The sequence below is a fragment of the Tursiops truncatus genome, chromosome 12 (assembly GCF_011762595.2).
Source record: "Tursiops truncatus isolate mTurTru1 chromosome 12, mTurTru1.mat.Y, whole genome shotgun sequence".
Taxonomy (NCBI): Eukaryota; Metazoa; Chordata; class Mammalia; order Artiodactyla; family Delphinidae; genus Tursiops; species Tursiops truncatus.
The window spans coordinates 77,308,182-77,327,722 of NC_047045.1; the positions used below are offsets into that span (position 1 = coordinate 77,308,182).

The 19,541-nt window shown below is 38.8% G+C and overlaps 1 protein-coding gene and 1 long non-coding RNA gene across 13 annotated transcripts in view; one reads left to right on the forward strand and one right to left on the reverse strand.

Moving 5' to 3' along the window:
• Nucleotides 1-558: 558 nt before the first annotated feature.
• Nucleotides 559-2,214, reverse strand: LOC141276047 (uncharacterized). Its single transcript, XR_012324930.1, has 2 exons — nucleotides 1,852-2,214; nucleotides 559-1,531 (listed from the first exon to the last, which is right to left on the reverse strand). It is a non-coding gene; the product is annotated as an uncharacterized lncRNA (long non-coding RNA).
• Nucleotides 1,111-19,541, forward strand: part of SCAF8 (SR-related CTD associated factor 8) — a 199,270-nt gene continuing 180,839 nt past the window's right edge. For 8 of the 12 annotated variants that reach the window (XR_012324923.1, XR_012324927.1, XR_012324924.1 and 5 more), the window contains exon 1: nucleotides 2,503-2,583. Coding sequence is in view for 4 of the 12 variants with exons in the window: in XM_073789767.1 (XP_073645868.1) it covers nucleotides 2,518-2,583 (66 nt within the window). In the remaining 8 variants the exon portion in view is untranslated. Of the gene's footprint in view, nucleotides 1,944-2,502; nucleotides 2,584-7,571; nucleotides 7,637-19,541 lie in introns of those variants that run through there. The other 4 variants (XM_033867880.2, XM_033867879.2, XR_004529298.2 and 1 more) reach the window with 4 other exon arrangements.

Below are 19,541 nucleotides of genomic sequence, written 5' to 3' on the forward strand. Positions count from 1 at the left end.
GTAAAGAGGACAGGGGAAGTAGTGTGAGCTGAGATAGGTAGGACCTTCGGGCCATAATAAGAGGTTAAGATAATATCTGAAGTGCAGTGGGAAAGTCTTAAAAAGATTTAAACAAGTGAGTGACCTGATCTGATTTGTGTATTAAAAAATTCCCCTCTGGCTAGAGTCTGGAGGATGAATGACAGGGGCCAGTTAGTTAGGAGGCTACTGCAATTGTTGGCAAGAGATCACAATGGCTTGGCCTATGAACTTTGTGACACATTCGAGATTTTGAAAGTGGACATATAAGCTCTTACGAAAAAGTTATCCGTTTTACCTTCTAAGTAGCCAGCCACCGTATTAAAGCTGTCAATGAAGTAGGCTCTAAAAAGCAGACCCTAAAATGTCAAGAGGCGCCTGCCTTCCCCAGTTTCACACGGTTCTGGGCTCAGCTCTTACATTAGTACCTTGATTCCAACAATCCTCTAGAGAAAAATTCTGCCGTCATCTTTCCCCCCTTTCCTTTGAGTGAACTTCGGAGAAGTGATTGCTGAAAAATGACTCCCAGTAAGACGACAGTGGTGTTTGGGGTTCAGTGATACACCCCTAACTTTTAATTTAAATGCTCGCTTTGAATTTGGTATCGGTTATCTTACATTGCACGACGTGAGAGAGAAGGCGTTTTGCTAGCAGCATCTATTTCATCTAGGAAAACGGTATTCATCCTCTGCCTCTAAACCTAGGGCAAAATTCCGTTAGAATAATTCATCTTTCATAAAAGATGGGTTCTTTCGCCTATGGAAATCTTGTGCGTTCTGGGCACGGCTTCCCGCTGTACAGACAAATGCACTCATTGTCTAGACCACGCCGGTCCCCCCCGGATTTTATGCAGCGTGCATTTCCTGCACTGAGCTGCTTGCTCGCTGCAGGCGTGCTTCCCTCGTCCCCCTGCCCCCGCCCGGATCCAAAGCTTTTGTTTCCAACGTTTTCTCCCGACGCTATTAAAATGCTTGGGCACATCGTTACCAAATAAGTGGCTGACTAGGAGCTTTTCCGGCTGTTAACCTTTAGGCCAACGTCCAGTAAAGTTCTGAAAAGCAACTAAACCTCATGTAAAGGGGCCAAGCCACATGGAAACAACGGAAACGTGTATATTGCCTAAACTTGCCGGAGGGACATTTGGGATTTTCTCAGAGCAATGCTTTGCAGTGGCCCCAAGGGCGCTCCAAGAGGCAGCAGCACTCGCTCCCGCAGCGGCGAGGAGGTGGGGTGCGGGTGAGGGGCAGGGACCCCGGGAGCCGAGATGAGCGGGGCCTCCTGGCGGCGACGCTCTGGCCCGCGCGTGCTCGATGGTTCCGCGCGGCGGCCCGGGCCTGCGCGGTCCCGTCGCCAGGGGGCGCGCTGGCAGGCGCCGCGGATCTCCGAGCTGCGCGGCCCGACTCGTGTCCGCCATATTGGATGCCGCAGCCGCTGCTGCCAGCGCTTCCTCCTCCGTCTTCGCTGTGCGCTGCTGGTTCCTACGGCCCGAGCGGCGGGGAGGTGAAACAGGAGCCTGTCGGAGGAAGAGGAAGAAGGGGGTGGAGAGTGTAGGGGACCGGGCTAGGGGGTGGAAGCCCGAGACCGAGCGGGGCGGAGAAGAGAAGGCGCCCAGCCCCTCCCCCGCCCGCTGCCAACCAGCCCCGGCAGCGCCTCTGTTTCCCGGACCGGCGCTCCGCCCGCCCTAGCGGCCATGCCGGGGCCTCGCTGCCCCTAAGGGAACCTTTCCCTGCCGGTGCTTGCCCTTCCCCTCCTGCCCGGGGTCGCAGCGGCCCGGCCTCCCGCCGGCGCCCCCTCCTCGCAGCCGCGTTGCCGCCCCCGTCTCGCTCTCCCCACCCAGTGCAGTGGCCGCCGCCTCTTCCGCCGCCGGGCTCCGAGCCTCCGCACCGACAACATGGAGGCTGTGAAAACCTTCAATAGCGAGGTTGGTATTGTACTTTAGCCTCCCCTGCTACCCACGCTCCCCCCAACCCGGAACGAGGCCACTGCGGGAGGGTGGGCACTGGCCCGCAGTGCTTTTCAGGGTGGGGCGAGTGGCGGCCTAGCTGTGGCCGTGGGGGAGGGGTGTTTCTCTGCCCCGGCGCCCCTCCCCCGATTCCGTGGGCGGAGGGCTGGAAGAGGGCCGCCCCGGGGCGGAGGGAGGTTCCGGTGTCTCCAGCAGAGTACTGAGTGGCTGCGGGGCTGGAGGGAAGGCCCGCTTGGGCCCTCCCCCGGAGGCTTACGGCAGGTCTCTCCGGGTCAGTTCCGCCGATGCCTGGCCCGCCCATCTCTTTCCTGGGCCTGCGGGATTTTAACTGGAGGCCGGGCATCACCGCCCAGACCTTTCCCGGGTCCTTAATGAGGCAGGCCGTTATCGGGGGTAGTGCAGGCAGAGCACCTACAGGGGTGATAACCTGTGGTCACCTTGCAAGTAGTGTTTGTTTATAATTGAGATATTGTTGGCTAGGTAACCTGCCAACTAGGGACTTAAGCTAAGGGCATGGTTGATCGGGAGGCGAGATTATGCTGCAATTTCTCCTATTCTTCCTCCCCCCCCCGTTCTCATCATCCGACATAAAGACAGGCAGGGTGAGTTGTGCATGCAGAGGGAAGATGCTGGAGAAGCATTTCCCACGGGCTCCTTCACGTGTCGTATATAGGGCTAGATTTTTAACAAGCAGGTGTCCAGTTTTCACTGTTTAGTTGAGTTCACTAGTCTGAAGGGAGACAAGTTTTGATAAAATATTTTAAAATCTTTTAAAACTCCGGTAGGAATAGACCTTAATGCTAACATTAAACAAGGATTTAACAAGTACATATCTACACAACCAGAGTTATCCTTACCTGTATGACTTATTTAACAATATTTTAATGTGATGTTAACTAAATTTATATAAATTTTATGAACTTTTCATGTGGAAATGCTAATACTCCATTCAGTAGTATAATAGTGATATTCTGAACAGGGCAATACTTTAAAAAGCTGTTTTACAATTTTGTTTTCCAAAAGGAGAAAACTCGTTTCCTCCTCCCTCCCACCGTCCCTCTTTTCTCCCTCCCTCCCTAGAATTGACGTTTTGGAAACTTAGCAAAGAGGCTAAAAGTTAGATAATATGTGAATTAAACTCTCCATATTAGACTAGATAGCAGTGACACAGTTACATGAAAGCAAGCATTTTTTTTGGAAAGGATTTTCTTTTTCAATACTGGATTTTCTTTTTTTTTTAACCGCTTCTTGATACAAATTAGAGCAGTAGACTTGGGAATCTTTTCCATTTTTTTATGGATTTATAGCTGATAATTTGGGTCAGATTATAAAATTTGGTTCCACCCCACAATACTCTTGTCCTTAAAATCTGGAATAAAAAGTAAGAATACTATATGTTCCAGTTTATTGCTAATAGTTTCATGGCTCTGCAGGGGGGAAAAACAACAGGTCTGTAGCCTTATTTGCTACATGTGGTGCTATAGCACTAAGAGAATGTTAAAGTGTTTTTTTTTAATTATAAAAAATATCCTTTCTCTTATTTCCTTGCCATTATTTGTTTACCCTACGCCTTTTTGTTGGGTGCCTCTCCTATTTATCTTGGGGGTTCCTAATATGTACCGTCCTCCATTCCCAGCCCTCCCTGCCATGTGGTAGATACAAACAAGTGGTTAGTACACTGTGGTTGGTCACTGTAAAGCGTGGTGGATTACAGGTGTTAACAATTGGTTTTTCATTTTAGCATTGATGTTAAGGGTAAGGAGTCTAACATTTAAATGGCTGGCTTGATGCTTCAACTCTTCTCTCAGCTAATCTTCATAAGAACTTGAGATTTGTGGTAGTATTCTCATTTTAGTTTATGTAGCACTCTCTCTTTTCCCCTTACGTATTTCAGAGACCTTAAAACATCTTTTAACTTCCTATTTACTAATACGTTCGCACTTCACCATATTTGAAAATGGGGTTGGCTTAAAAATTGTAGCAGTTAACAGTCATAGAATTGAGGAAGGGCAATAGATTTTGAAGGAGATTCAGAAGAATATACTTTTTTTTTGCTTTAAACTGAAAGTACATCATCCTGTTTTTTTCTGATTTCTGAATATAGTTTCTGTGGATATCTATAACACTTGCTGATGTAGTAAAAGTTTGTTGTTGCAAGGAAGTATATAGTGGGAAATAGTTCAGTAATGACGTTTTTCCATTAAATCACGTTGCAAAGTGCAAAAATGAAAAAGGAATCTGAGTTACAGGATTAGGAGAAAAGGATGTTTTAGAATGTTTACTTGCAGTGAATTTGGCTTTTAAAGGCATCTATCCTTGGGCTGAGCCCAACAGAACTTTCTCTGGCAAGTTTAAAGGTATCTTTGAAGCACTGAATTGTCAAGAAGTGCCATTTGCTTGATAAGGCACCACAATTTAGCTCTATATGTATAATGTTTAAAATAAGAAATGCTTAGCTTTTATAACTTGCTAATTATCAGGTTTTTCAAGATTAAAAAAAAAGACAAGCAAGCAGATCTTGGCTTGAAAACAGGAATGTGCCAGAGATTTTAAAGTTCAGAATGTAGGCTTTTAATCTGCAGATAGTGGCTAAGTCTCAGTCTGAACGTGTGGGGTCTTCTGCAGGATATGTCCGAGTCATGATGGCGTGTCTGCCTCCCTGCCTCCCTCCACCCCCCCAACCCTTTTCTCAAAGGGGCTTTGTGCCTCCCTACCCCGTTTTCAAATGCACTGTCAGAAGATCCTTTAGGTGGTAAATCCCTCGTACGTATCATGAGTTAAATGAGATTGAGGCTCAAGAACTGATATTTAAGTGCTCATTGTGCTAGTTTTGTGGGAAAACTTTAATTTCCAGTTAAGCATCATCCTTGTGATAAAAGTTTTCAGAACTAATGTCAGTTCTGAAATGATGAAAGAAAATTTGTCCAGGATGGAATATAAGATTCCCTAACGGTCAGTGCTTGACCTGAGCGGTTAATTCCAGAAGAATTATCATCATTACAAGGTATTGTAGTTACTGCTGCTCAAAGATGGTGGCATTTATTTGTTATGATGGTTTAGAGTTCTCACCTCAGTGGAAAGGGTCTCATCTTTATCTGTTTAAATCTGTGGATTACGTTAGGACCACAGTTGATTACTGGAATGCAGCAATTTTATGTGAGCTACATATTTGTACTCTGTCCGTAAGACTCCTCCTGTATGGAGGTTATTGTGGTAGGGTTTTTGTTTTTGAAAAGAAGGAAAAGAGAATAGCAATACAGGACCTTTTCCTTAGAAAATTATAACTTAATTGGAGAGGGCATTTTAGTAATATAGGAACTCTTAAAATAATATGTGGAAAATATAAGAATCTCTTATGCATTATAAGAATCTGTTATGCATGTATCAGGAAAACTATTGCAGTTTAATTTTTGAATTTACCTTGGTTCTTAAATTCTTTACTCATCTTTAGGATATCTAAATTCTTAGTGTCTTTTGTTCTTAGGATCCTTTGGTTAGTCCGATAGCTTACTCTTTGTTTCAGGATGTAGCCCTTTCCAGAGTCACTTTAACACCCAGTACATTTTCCTCTTCTGTGCCTTGTCTTTCACATCAATAGTGAAATCCCATCTTCATTTTATTCCATTTCCAAGTTTGTATCCAGAGTGTTCATTTGGTTAACTACAGGACTTTTAATACAGTCTTTCCACCGATATCTAGTAGTAGGCATGGTTTGGTAGAGAACAGTGGGAAAGGTAACGGGAATAATAAAAGCATGTGAAATTTGTTTTTATATTTTCCCCTTGTGGTTCAGGAAAGGGAATTTATGTGAAGTAGCTATAAAACGTTGCCTTTTTCTTTTCTTTTTCATGTATGGGGGAAGTCTCTCTCTCCTTTTTCTCTCCTGTTTTGATTTTCCAGTGGGAGTTTTAATTAGTCTTTTTTTTTTTTTTTTTTTTTTTTGCGGTACGCGGGCCTTTCACTGTTGTGGCCTCTCCCCTTGCGGAGCGCAGGCTCAACGGCCATGGCTCACAGGCCTAGCCGCTCTGTGGCATGTGGGATCTTCCCGGACCGGGGCACGAACCCGTGTCCCCTGCATTGGCAGGCGGACTCTCAACCACTGGGCCACCAGGGAAGCCCCAGTGGGAGTTTTAATTGTAACAATTAGTCTATCTTTTTTGTTTCTACCTTGTGAAAATCCCTTAAAGACGTAGCAGTCTTGGTGTTATAAAGGAAGGAAGCCTTCACTAACCCCTCCGTGCCCCCAGTGGTTTAGGTCAAGGTTTCTCAGCCTGGGCCCTATTGATATTTTGGGCTGGATAATTATATGTTGTGAGGAGCTGTCCTGTGCATTACAGGATGTTTAGCAGCAACCCTGGCCTCTACCCACTAGCTCCCCCATTGTGACAACCAGGAATGTCTCCAGATACTACCAAATGCCCCTTGGGGGGCAAAATCGACCATGGTTGAGAATCACTGATTTAGGTCCCCTGTTAAACTGTCTTAAAACACTGTGCTTTTCCTTCTAGTGATAACTACAATTTTAAGTAGTTAGCAGTAATCTTTCCCACCATATTATAAATTACATGAGGACAGTGACCACGTATCTTTATTGCTTCATATCCTTGGTACATAGCATAGTGCCTTAGTACATAGTATATGCTAAATAAAGATTTCTTGAATGGATAGCTTGATGGTATAGTAGGTAGCTGAATGGCCTGGACCAAGGCAGTTAACATTTCTGGACATTTGGTTTTCTCCTCTGTGAAATAAATCATTGATTTGAGATTTTTAGGTTCCCTATTAGTTGGGAGATTCTTTGACTAAATATGAAATTAATGTTTTGGAGGACTTAGTATGTATAAGCATTATTTTGAAGGTCATTTTATGGCATTGTAGGCGTATAGGAGTTTAGATGGGAAATTTAAAATCAAAACTCTGATTTGTTTATGATTTTCACTTCTTACTAAGAGGGGATAGTGGGAAGGGGACTATTCCATTGAAAGTTCCAGTTAGATTTAATCCATCCTAAATTTTATATTGTGTAATTATGCTATTTTCAAATCCTTTTTGCTTTGTTTTTCATTTTAAAACAACATATGGTAAAAGTTGTGTTTTTAACTAATTTAAAAAATTTAGAATACAAGGATAATTGAGACTGATAATAATGATTTTGGGGACTCTGAGAGTGTTTCAGTCATTCAGGATTAAATATAAAAATTTTTTGGCAACATTGAAATTCATAAGATATATATAGTTCAGCCGTTCTACTTTAGGCTAGCATTGAGTTTGTTACAGTAATTTTGATTGGCATTTAGGGGACATCTGTATTCCCCAGTCTTCTAAATAGTCATATTTTATGATCACTTGCTCCATTTTTTTAGAAGTATAGTTGGCTTAGAATTAGTGCTGGTATTGCTGCTTGTACATGGAATTTTAGGTATTTCTTCTGGGCCAGTTTTCCTGTTATTGGACAACAACTAACTCATAATGGTTTGAGAGAATGTAATCAATCTTGACCTTGAACAGTGGCTGAGCTCTTGAGCTCTTAAGTGAGCTCATTTTATCTGGTTTTGTTTTCTCAACATCTTTCTCTACTCCTCTCTCTCAGGATTGTGCCTCTCTACTCCTGCTTGTACAGACTGCTTTTCCAGCAGCATGGACACAAGAAGCATAGTAAGATGATTATGACCCACATAAGGCAGGCCCTTTGGAAAATACTTAGGGTTAAATTGGTAGTGAAATGATGTCTTGATTATGTGGGAAGTACTTGGGAAGCAGAATAAAGTTTGTCACTTAGAGTATGTTGGTAATCTGAAAGAGAACATGTAGGGAATAAGTTGAATTTTTCACAAAAAATAGGTTAAGTGAAAAAAAAGTTACTGTGCTTAGTAGTGAGTATAAATCATATCTAAACTCTTGTGCATTTACTTGCATTCTGCTCCGTATAGTTTTTTGTATAAGAAATATTACTTATGTATATAATGTGAGTAAATTGCAAATCTCTGAATTTGGTGGTAGGAAGTAAAATACATCTTATATTTTGAGGAAGTTCTTCAAACTATAAGATGACAACAGATCATTGACAGATGTTGTGTAGTAATGGAAAAACAAGACTAAATCAAATTTTTGGTTTTCTAATTATAGAGGAGCAGATTTTGTTAGTGGTACTATTATGAGAAATAAATGCTGGTGAGAAATGTTTCTGTAGCTTCTGATTCCTTGTCTGAGTTAGTTCTATCTTAAGTTTGATGGTAAACATGATGCATTTGATCTTTCTGATTCTGATTTTATGCATTTATTTCGTCTTTGTAATTCTGCTTTGCCAGTTTCTGATACACCATATTTTAGAGTCAAGGAAGGGTATGTAAATATGTTATGGTATCTACTGTAGGTCAGGAAATACGTTAGGAACTTTGACACTACTCTATTTAGTCAGAATGGGGAGTATAGATTATTTATTCATGTTTTTAAAAGACATTTGTGGCTATTAATTTAATGTATGCCAAATTTGTTTTTAAAATAATTCTGCAACTTAGTATACTTTATAAAGACTGACTAGTATACTTTATAAAGACTTAGGATTTCATTCGTTTATTCATTTAACCAGTACTTAATGAATGCTTACCATACACCAGCCGTTTTTCTGTCTGCTGGGATACAGTTGTAAACAAGACAAGCGAAAAGCATACCCTCTTTGAGCTTATGTTCTTGTAATCCTTTTTCTTTCACCTCATCAGCTTTGTGTGCAATGACCTTGCTGCAGAGCTAGTGAGGCTGGGCAGGCGTTACTGACTCTGGGCTTGCTTCTTTGCCAGGAACTGCGTGGGATTGAGCAAGTAGACTTCTTAAACAAGAATGTGATCTTATATTTTCAACAACGGGGAAATAAGCTACCCTATTTTATTTTAAACTAAATTGTCGTATTAAATCTCCATTTGGCATTTTGGAATCATAACTGTTTTTAGAGAACACAGTTTTAAGGATGTTTTCTTTTGTGAGTGAGATATTAATTAGTCTCCATGTGTAAACAATTAAAAAATACTTTTAAGTGGTGACCAAACCCTTATGAGTTTGGAAGGATAAATTAAGGAATATTTTTATTTTTGAAACAAACTTTCCCTTGATTTGAGTGCATGAAAAAAATTTGGTGTCTCTCTTTTTCTCTCTTCTATAAACACTAATTTTCTGAATTTGATTTAATTCCTTGGGGCTTGTGAGTGAAGGATGAAAAGTTTGGATCATGTATTTTATGATCTTGGGAACTTGGGAAATGATATAATCTTTTTAATCTGGGTCACAGTATCTGAAAGATTGACCAGTAGCCCTGAAACTAATACAAGCTGTATGTCAGCTATATCTTAATTTTTTTAAAAAGGTTGACAGAGTCCTGGTTAATGATTTTCTTTAGTAATGTTTTTGATACTGTAAAGTTTTATGGTTAAAAAAAATGATACAGGTATTTGAATTTATTGAAATGGTAAGAAGAATGTTGAATAAGTTAAATTTTTTGCAAACCAAAACACATAGCAAATGTCTAGTTTCTAAAACAGCTGCTTGCTATGGTGAAAAAAATGTCTGGCTTGTGTAATTTTGAAGTATTTTTTGTTTACCAAACATTATTAAAAGTGAGCCACTTTATAATATATGGTGTTTTATGCACCTCTTTTCCGCAACCATTATTATGTTTCTGTGGATCTTTAGGGTTAATTTGTGAGAAAAGTAGGATAGGTGCTGTCTTCATTTTACAAACAAGGGAACTGAGGCCTGCCATTGTGATTTTACCGAGGAAAAGCAGCTTTGTGTTAGAGCTGAGACTGGAAGGGCCGGCTCTCAACTCCTGGTTGAGATGTAAAGGAGAACCATCACTCGATTTTTCACAATTCTTTTTGCTGGTATAATGTCCAAATATAAATTAACTATTTTTCCCCTTTTTATACTTTATTTTTACGACTTCAGGTTTACAGAAAAGTTGCAAGAGTGATAATTTTTATGTACATTTCATCCTGATTCCTCTATCTAGTTAATTTAATCATATTTGCTTTCCTATTCTCTTTCTCTCTTGACATACACATGAACGACACATGTAAACTTTTTTTCTGAACGTTTGGAGAGTAAACTGCAATTAATGCCTTTTACTTCTAAATATAACTGTCTTTTCTGAAAACAAGGACATTCTCTTATGTAACCATAGTACAGCTACCAAAATCAGGAAATTAATATTGATATAATGCAGTTGTCTGCAGACCTTCAGATTTCACTGTCTGTACCAGTAACGTCCTGAATAAAAGGAGTAAATCTAAATCCTACATCACACCTTGCATTCACTTGTCATGTCTGTCTAGTGTCCTTTAATCTGGAGCAGTTGGTTATTACTTTGTCTTTTGTGACCTTTGATGATTGATGAGAATAGGCCAGTTATTTTTAGAATTCCCTCAATATGGATTTGTCTGCTGTTGCTTTATGATTAGTTTAAGGTTATGCTTCTTTAGCAGGAATAATCCAGAAGTAATATTTTGTCCTCAGGAAGCACATGATGTCTATTTATCCCATTAGTAGGGAGGTTAACTTTTTTCTGCAAGGTTTCTCCATTGTAAAATTACTGTTTTTCCCTTGTGACAGATATCTTTTCTAAAAATTAATTAATTTATTTTTGGCCACTCCATGCGGCTTGCAGAGTCTTAATTCCCCAACCAGGGATCGAACCTGTGCCCCCTGCAGTGGAAGCACGGAGTCCTAACATCAAACTTCACTCTTCTTTTTTTAGCATCCAGTTAGTTCTTGCCTGAATCAGGACTAAGATGGTTGTCAGATTTTCTAAGTCTGTTGTTTGTTTATTATTGGCAGTGCATAAGAGCTTTTCCTTCTCCCCATTTATGTATTTATGCATATCGGTATGAACTCAAGGATTCTTTTCTTATTCATTGGGGTGTTTTGATGTCAGGGCTCCTTCAGGCTGGCACCTGTGTCATTGTGACATGTGCTTATCAGTTTTTGAGTACTTACTTTCTTGTATAATAAGATATTCCCACCCCAACTCTGGAATCAGCCATTTCTCTGAGGAACCTTAGTTTCTTCTGGTGGTTATCTGTTAACAGATTGAGCTAGAAATTGGGTATATGTCTGAACATGCTTATATGTGTGTGTGTGTGTGTGTGTGTGTGTGTGTGTATATATATACACACACACACACACACACACACACATTTTTGTTGTTTATCCATCTGCCTATCTAAAAAGCCATGAGTTCATCCTATCTCCAGTAACAGTCCAGCACTGTAGGGTTCATTCTGGCCTTTCCCTTTTGCAAATCTGTAGTTCCTTTCTCTGACAGTGAGAAAACTAGTTCCCATTATCCACAATATATTTACTTACTGTTTTATCAATCCTAAAATTACTTATTGTTTTATCAGTCCTAAAATATGCAGAAAGTAGTTGCAGAATTCTAAACCATAGGTCTGAAAACAAACCTATTAACTAGAATTTAGTATTTGTTTATAGTTCATCTTTTTTAGCCTGAGGATATATAGTCAAAATGCAGTGTTCAAAGATTGCTTTGTTAGTTTTTTCTCCCTTAATGTACTTGCTATTCTTTTGAAATATAATTTGGCTTTTTTTTCTCTGTTTGTATTCCTTTGTTTTTTCCTCCATCCGTTTTTGTAATGTTTTAGTATGTAAAATATTAAACATAAATTAACTTTAATCCTCCTTTACTTCTTATTAGTCTCAGCATTATAACCACTTATGCTCTGGTGAAAAAAAGAGAAATGAAACAAAAAACCATTTCCTTAGTATTCTTCAAATCAAATAAAGCAAAATTTAGAGGTTTAGATATGGAGAAGGTCTTAGGTGAAAAATATGTTTCTAGTAGCAGAGATTCAGTTCATAGGTGAAAGTACATATTCAAAAAACTTTCATTCTCTTTTGAATGGAAACTCCATTCACGGTTTCTGTAGAGGGCCAGATGGTAAATATTAGGTTTTGTGGGCCGCTTATGTCTCTTTTGCATAATCTTGTTGGTTTCTCACAGTTCTTTTAAAATGCAAGACCATTCTTGGCTTGAGGGCCTACAAAAATAGGCCATGGGCCATACACTTATGGCCTTACTGCACTCTGAAACCTAAGAACTTGGTTAATAGCATGCTACTTGCAAATCAGAATTATAATTGAGCAGGAAGATATATTCTTTTATTGGCTTTATAAGCCTTTTTAACATCAAAAACAGAAACAAAATAACTTTAAAAGCTGCCTTAGTGAAAATATTTATTCAACATGTTTTTTGAGCACCTACCACCATGTGCAGATGTGCAGACACTGTTCTAGGCTCTAGAGATTTAAGTGTACAAAACACACCCACACAAAAAACCTCTGTCCTCTTGGAGTTTACATTCAGTTTTTTTGTGTGGGTGTGTACTGGAAATGAACGTTTCTTGTTTTTCCACATTTAGTGACTTCTGATGGACTAAAAGTTTTTTTCGTATTAATTGCAGAGCGAGCATTCTTTCTTGAAAACTTGATAAAAAATGCAGCAAAGGGAGCAAACTTTTAAAAGCTTTGTTCATTTCTTCCTGTCTCCCAGTCATGATGCTTTCATTGTGTAGCTACACTAACTCACTAAAGGAAGAGAAGAGAAACCTCATTTATTGGGCACAGAACCCAGACCTAATTTAGTGATGAGTACACATGTATTACAGATCCTTAAAAAGCTGTTCAACAGTGTACATAACAGTAAATCAGCTAATCTTCCTTTACTGCTTTAATGAATGAATGAAAACATTTTTTAATTAATTTATTTGTTTATTAATTATTTTTGGCTGCGTTGGTTCTTTGTTGCTGTGCTTGGGCTTTCTCTAGTTGTGGCGAGCAGGGGCTACTCTTTGTTGATTGCGATGCGCAGGCTTCTCATTTGCGGTGGCTTCTCGTTGCGGAGCATGTGCTCTAGGCGTGTGGGCTTCAGTAGTTCTGTCGCACGGGCTTAGTTGCTCTGTGGCACGTGGGATCTTCCTGGACCAGGAATCGAACCTGTGTTCCCTGCGTCGGCAGGCGGATTCTTAACCACTGCGCCACCAGGGAAGTCCAAGAATGTTTTTTAAAGTATTGCCCAAAGTTAAGGACCACTGTGAAAGTAGTTGCTTGTGTAGTTTTCTTGAAATAGGGAGAAAGTCTCCTGATAATGCTAATATGCATTTACCTAATAAAAGCTTAAAAACTATGTGCAGGTATCTATCTTTTGCCTGGCTTTGAATAAAAATCATCAAAATGAGTTTTTACCATGTTGTATGTTAGTTGCTGAAATGACTTATAGCTTTGGGTAGTTTTTCTGTAAGCATTTAATAAACCAGTTAGTGCCCCCCCCAATGCTTTATTGAAATACGAGTGACTGCTTTTGTAAGGATTATTAACATGTTTGGCTTTGTTTTTTCTACACCAAGAAAAGTGGTTTTTATTTTTATAGCAGTTCCTCTTATTGGGCAGAATTTTCCAAATTCTTGTTCCCATTTTGTCAGAGAACTCAGAACCTCTTTTAGAGGCCTCTCTCTGCTTTGGTGGCAATTACAAGAACAAGGGTTGTGACCAACTTAGCTGAAGAGGATTGATATCCCAAAGGAATAGGCCAGAGGCTGCCACATCATTCCTAGTACAAAATTTCCCAGTCACTACTTTGATTCATTTGCAAAATCAAAGGATTAGATATCTCAGGCATCTTAGAGCTGTTAACAGAGAGTCGTTCCAAATAATTCTGAGTGCTTCCTTTATTTTGCTAGTCCCTCAAGATTGTCAGACAATTTTTTCATTCTATTTTAACTATATTACAGTTTTCAAATTGCTAGAATGCAATAATAACCCGCAAAGGTTCTAATGTAATAGCAACTAGTGGTTGGAAGGATTGCTGGAAAGTAGTGGCTGGTCCTTTGAGCCTTGTTATTTATGTGTATTTGTCATCTAGCAGGCATTGTATTCTGCAGAGTGGTTACCAGGTTAATCGGATACCTGTGTCCTTTTTCTCAGACAGCTCATATTTTAATAGGGGTGGGGTTGGGAATGGACTACCACAAAGGGTAAGAACGTAACGTGACATGAATACTATGATACGGAGTAGTGGTGTAGACAGTTTATAAACAGTATGTGTATACTCTTCTGTGTATATCATGTTGTACACAGTATGATGGAGGAGACATTGTGTAAGGCAAAGGCTAGAGATCATTTTCAAGGAAATGGCAGCTTTGGGTAGGGGAGGTGGTTGGGAGGACTGCTGGAGGGTTAGGCAAGGGTCTTCTGATGAAGGGTCTTTGTGTACTATGCACAAGACCGCATTTTTAATCAGAAGGGAATGGAGATTCTGAAGGGTTTTTAATAAAAGCACAAGTTTTAAATTTGTATTTTAGAATGATGATTAATATCTTTGCAGAACAGGGCAGGTCAATGAGGGGTGAGATTGAGGGAAGGAAGGTTAAATTACTATAGAGAAAATGAGCTCAACTACAGTAATAATGGGGAAGAGATGACTAGATGAATGCAAAATAAATTTAGTAATAATAGGGAGCTGGATATAAGGAAGAGGGTGGTGCCACAGGGCTTTGGCTGAGTGACGGTGTAGATAAAATGATATGGTACCAACCATTAATAGGGCAGATCAGGAGGAGCAAAGCACTAGAGGAGGAAGATAATTTGGTGGGTTGGATGAGGGATCATTTTTCCCACCTAGAATAAAAGAGTATGGAAGGAGGATTGAAATCACCCATATCTCAACCACCCAAAGACAGTGTAACTAGTTTGTTGAATACAGTTGTAGTTTTGAGCATCTTGAAGATTTGGTGTCTATGGGACATCAAGGTGGAGATGACCAGCTGGATATAGGTCAAGCACTTAGAGAATAGGCTAGAGATGGAGATTAGGGGGAGATGATGTAGAAAAAGAAGAGAAAAAGGCTTGGGGCAAAATCTTTTAGAATCTTTTATCTTACTCAGTTTTTTTTTTTCTTTGTTGTTTTAGATAAGGATTGACCCTTTCTGTCATATTGTATTTGTGAATGTAAGGACATTTTAAAGCAACTCTGCTTGGAATTTGCCTGATTTTAAATTCTGTTTATACAACCAGATGTTCTTATATGCAATTAAAAGTTAAGTAGTAAATTGCATGGTGTATGAATAAAATTAAAGATTTAAATTTTGTTTAATGAAACTTTATTAGAATTCCGTAACATTGAGCCGACTTGTATCATTGAGTGTTTTCTTAGCTCCTCTTGGTCACGTAGTTTTTTATCATAACTCTGTCTGCAATAACCAATTTATTGTGAACATGGAATTGTGGTGAATTTAAATACTGTATTTTTAGAAATAGAATCCATATTTATTTGAGAAATTCCAGCTAATATGGTTTGAAATGAAGAGGATTGACAAATTAATTATTCTTTCTCTTGTTCTCATTTTGGCCATTTCACTGTTAACAGATTGCTTATCAGTTATTTAGTAACTCTAAAATTAAGAGGAGGTAAAATTCACATCTTTTTATTTTAATGTTACAAAAAACATAGGAAAGAACTGAAATCAAAGAAAGGTGGTTGTTTGGATTCCTGGGAAAATTTAAACTGAAGACTTATTTTTATATATGTACGTGTTTGTTTATACATTTTGTTTTCTCTCATAGAGAATCATTTCTGTTCTCTTTGATTTTAGAATGGGGTAGCTAAAGACCATTACACTCATGGTAAGCATTTGTAGTTATAGGTTCTATGATTGGGTTTCTTGTTCACTTCCTTGTTAATGCTTAAACTTGATTTCCAGAAATTGCAAATTTTAGACCTGAAACACTTGTGATAGTATATCATTTAATAGACAGATGAAGAATCAAGACCCAAAGGTGATGAAACTTGTTAAGAATCACAGTTTATGAGAGGCATATAGTTAGCAGCCAAATTAGAAGAAATTTCTGTTCTCTGCGTCTCAGTTCATTGTTTTCACTTTTTCAGTATAATTTTTTGAGTGAGATTTTGGTAGTGTTCATGTGTGTTGTAGGTGGAAGAGGAGTGGGAATTGGTGATTCTTAGTAAATTAATATCACTTTATGGTAACCCTGGACCAGAATGAGGAACAAACTACTAGGCTGCTGCTTCCCTGCTCATAAAATAGGTGCCATAGGAGAACACGCACTCCTTGGCAGAGAGGCGTTGTACAGTAACACCCACTTAGCCAGCAGTTCCCTAGCAACCCAGCCCTCTGCAGAAGAGTAAAAAAAGCCTTTTTTACTTATCTTGTACCTTCTTCGTAGAAGAGGGATACAGTTACTCTGTAAGCCTGTATCATTAGCATGTTTCTAATTTTCATTTTAATAATGGTGGCTGCTCTGTAACTGCTTTCTTTAAATTTTCATAGACAACTGTTTAGAAAGCTCCTGGTACAGGTATTTTAAGGCACAACAATGCTACAAAATTAATGTGGTTGCTTCAAAGTAAGATGTGATAGATTACAGTTGGCAAGGAAGGAGGTAGTTGTTTTACCATTTATAAAATGTGATTAGACAAGATAAATTTTAGGATCTCTTAAATATTAGCCCTAATGAATAAGTTTTCTAATTAATTTTTCTTAGCTTCAGTTTACTCATTTTAAAAATAAGGATAGTGATACCTTCCCTGACTACCTCTCAGAATTGGTTGAAATATTTAAAATATTGGCTGGTTTGAAATATTCAAAAAAGTTGGTGTATATAAAATTTTAAATATTCAGAGAAGGTGGTTTAATATATAAAATTGTAAAATAATTTTATAAAGTACTTGGAAAGCTAAAGAATACTAGTTCTAATATTCTTAGTTTCTAGAGAAAACTAAAAAGTACTAAGAAAAGTAGTTTTTTTTTAAAGCTGCTACTGGGAACATTTACTGTCATTGTGGATGTCTCTTTTGCCCTGGAAAGTATTTTCATATTGTAACATTTTAATAATGGATAAAAGTTTTGGAGAGTATGAGCTATAAAGAAAGTGCTGTATTATATTCAACATATTTTCCAAGTTGGAGAAATATTTATAAGTTGAACAAAACTTTTGAATATCAGACAGTAACAAAATACAGACCATGATGTATTTTGGACCAGTATTATTTTTGGTCATCATTTATAAGAATTTCAATGTTCTACTAAATCCAGCAAGACTTTTAAGATAATCAATTTTAAATAGTTACTACGAGTATAATTTTGCACCAGATTGTATTTAAAGTATATATGTCATCATATATAAATATGTGTACACATTTATGTTTACATATACACACACAGACACACATATAGATGCATATAGAAAATTCTGCAAAGTAGCCTACCAGCCTTTTAGCCGTGGTTGTTTCTTAAGAGAGAAGTAGGTCGATAGGGTGTAGCGAATGAGAGTTTTCAGTGTTTGGAATTTTTCATTCAGCATCTATTACCATACCAGTTTTGTAATATTTTCCTCAAACCCAAAATATTATGTGTCTTAGCTTTGGGGAGAAAGATGGAGTTGGTCTGTTTTAATGTTATTTGAATTAAATCCTTTAGAAAAAGTGAACTTCCTTGTTAAGGGTTGGAAGACTCTTAAAACTTGATCAAAAAAAAAAAAAAACTTGATCAGTAGGCATATAAGCTTCATAATCTGTTGTCTTTAAATCTTCTTGGTTATTATTATTGGTTAGGTTGATGCTATTACATGGTTGTCTCCACGGTCATCTACCATCTTACTCAGTGACTCAGTTGTATATGTTTAGTTGGATGCTACTTGGAGGACTTTGCTTTGTTTTTGCAAACTGAGTGTTGGGGTAGCCAGAAGAACTGGGTTTGAGACATGGCTCTGTAGCTTAACACCAGTTTGAATTTAGTTAGGTCATTTACCCTAAGTTTATATATCTGTAAAATGAGAATAATAAATACTAATCTTACTGGGCCATTCTGAAGGTAAAAGTGATATAGCATGTATAATATGATAGTGCTTAATAGTTGACAGTGCCATAGAGATGAAAAGTAATATTTATTTTTAAAGATTCTTTTTATATATATATAAATTTATTTATTTATTTTTGGCTTCATTGGGTCTTCATTGCTGCGCGCGGGCTTTCTCTAGTTGAGGCGAGCGGGGGCTACTCTTCGTTGCAGTGCACGGGCTTCTCATTGCAGTGGCTTCTCTTGCTGCAGAGCACGGGCTCTAGGCACACAGGCTTCAGTAGGTGTGGCACACGGGCTCAGTAGTTGTGGTGAGCAGGCTCTAGAGTGCAGGCTCAGTAGTTGTGGTGCACAGGCTTAGTTGCTCTGTGGTGTGTGGGATCTTCGTGGACGAGGGCTCAAATCCATGTCCCCTGCATTGGCAGGTGGATTCTTAACCACTGCTCCACCAGGGAAGCCCGTAATATTTATTTTTATCTTTCTTCTTTATTATGCTACTGCATATCTCTTTTTTTCGTTTTTGCATTTGTTGCTTATATTTCTGAAATGATTTTACTGTAAGGCCTGCTAGTCTTTTGGTCTACTTATTCTCTCTCTGATATTTAGTCTTCAGTATTTTATTCTTCATCTCTTCAACTCTTAGCTCTTCAGGAAAGACTGTAATTTTGCTTTTCTCTTCCGGGATGCAGTCCCATATCTTCTAGGTATTATGTGTACATAAAATGGCATTGTTATCATCCCAGTCTAAATTTGTCTTTCTTCTACAAACTTACTTTTAGACTTCCTCTTTATGTCGGTAGTAAAAGTGTGTTCCCAAACACTCAGACCTGAAAACTTGGAATTTTCATAAGTGTCTCTCTTTTATTTGTATCTTTTCAGTCATGAAATCCAATGAATTATTTTTAAAAATACGCTTTTCATCCTTCCCTTCCCTTTTATTCTTTTTTTTTTTTTGCATTTCACTTCTAAAATATATATATATTTTTTAAAACATCTTTATTGGAGTATAATTGCTTTACAATGGTGTGTTCGTTTCTGCTTTATAACAAAGTGAATCAGTTATACATATACATATGTTCCCATATCTCTTCCCTCTTGCGTCTCCCTCCCCTTTTATTCTTACTACGAATACTTTGGTCCATATTTTCATAACTCCCCACTTGGTTTGTTATAGTCAGTTTTTTTTTTTTTTTGCGGTACGCGGAGCACAGGCTCCGAACGCGCAGGCTCAGCGGCCACGGCCCACAGGGCCAGCCGCTCCGTGGCATGTGGGATCCTCCCGGACCGGGGCACGAACCCACGTCCCCTGCATCGGGAGGCAGACTCCCAACCACTACGCCACCAGGGAAGCCCGTTATGGTCAGTTTTTAATTGACTTTTATTATTCTCTGTTCTCTCTTGTTCGTACAGTAGAATGACATTTTTTAAGATTGCTAGATTAATTTTTACTAGGTTAATCTCTGAACAACTGTTCTGTTTGAATCACTTTGTATTTTGAAAAACCATTAAGATTCCTTTACCTTCAACTGTGCAGATCTCTTTTTTTTTTTTTTTTTTTTTTTTTTGCTGTACGCGGACCTCTCACTGTTGTGGCCTCTCCTGCTGCGGAGCACAGGCTTCGGACCCGCAGGCTCAGCGGCCATGGCTCACAGGCCCAGCTGCTCCGCAGTATGTGGGATCTT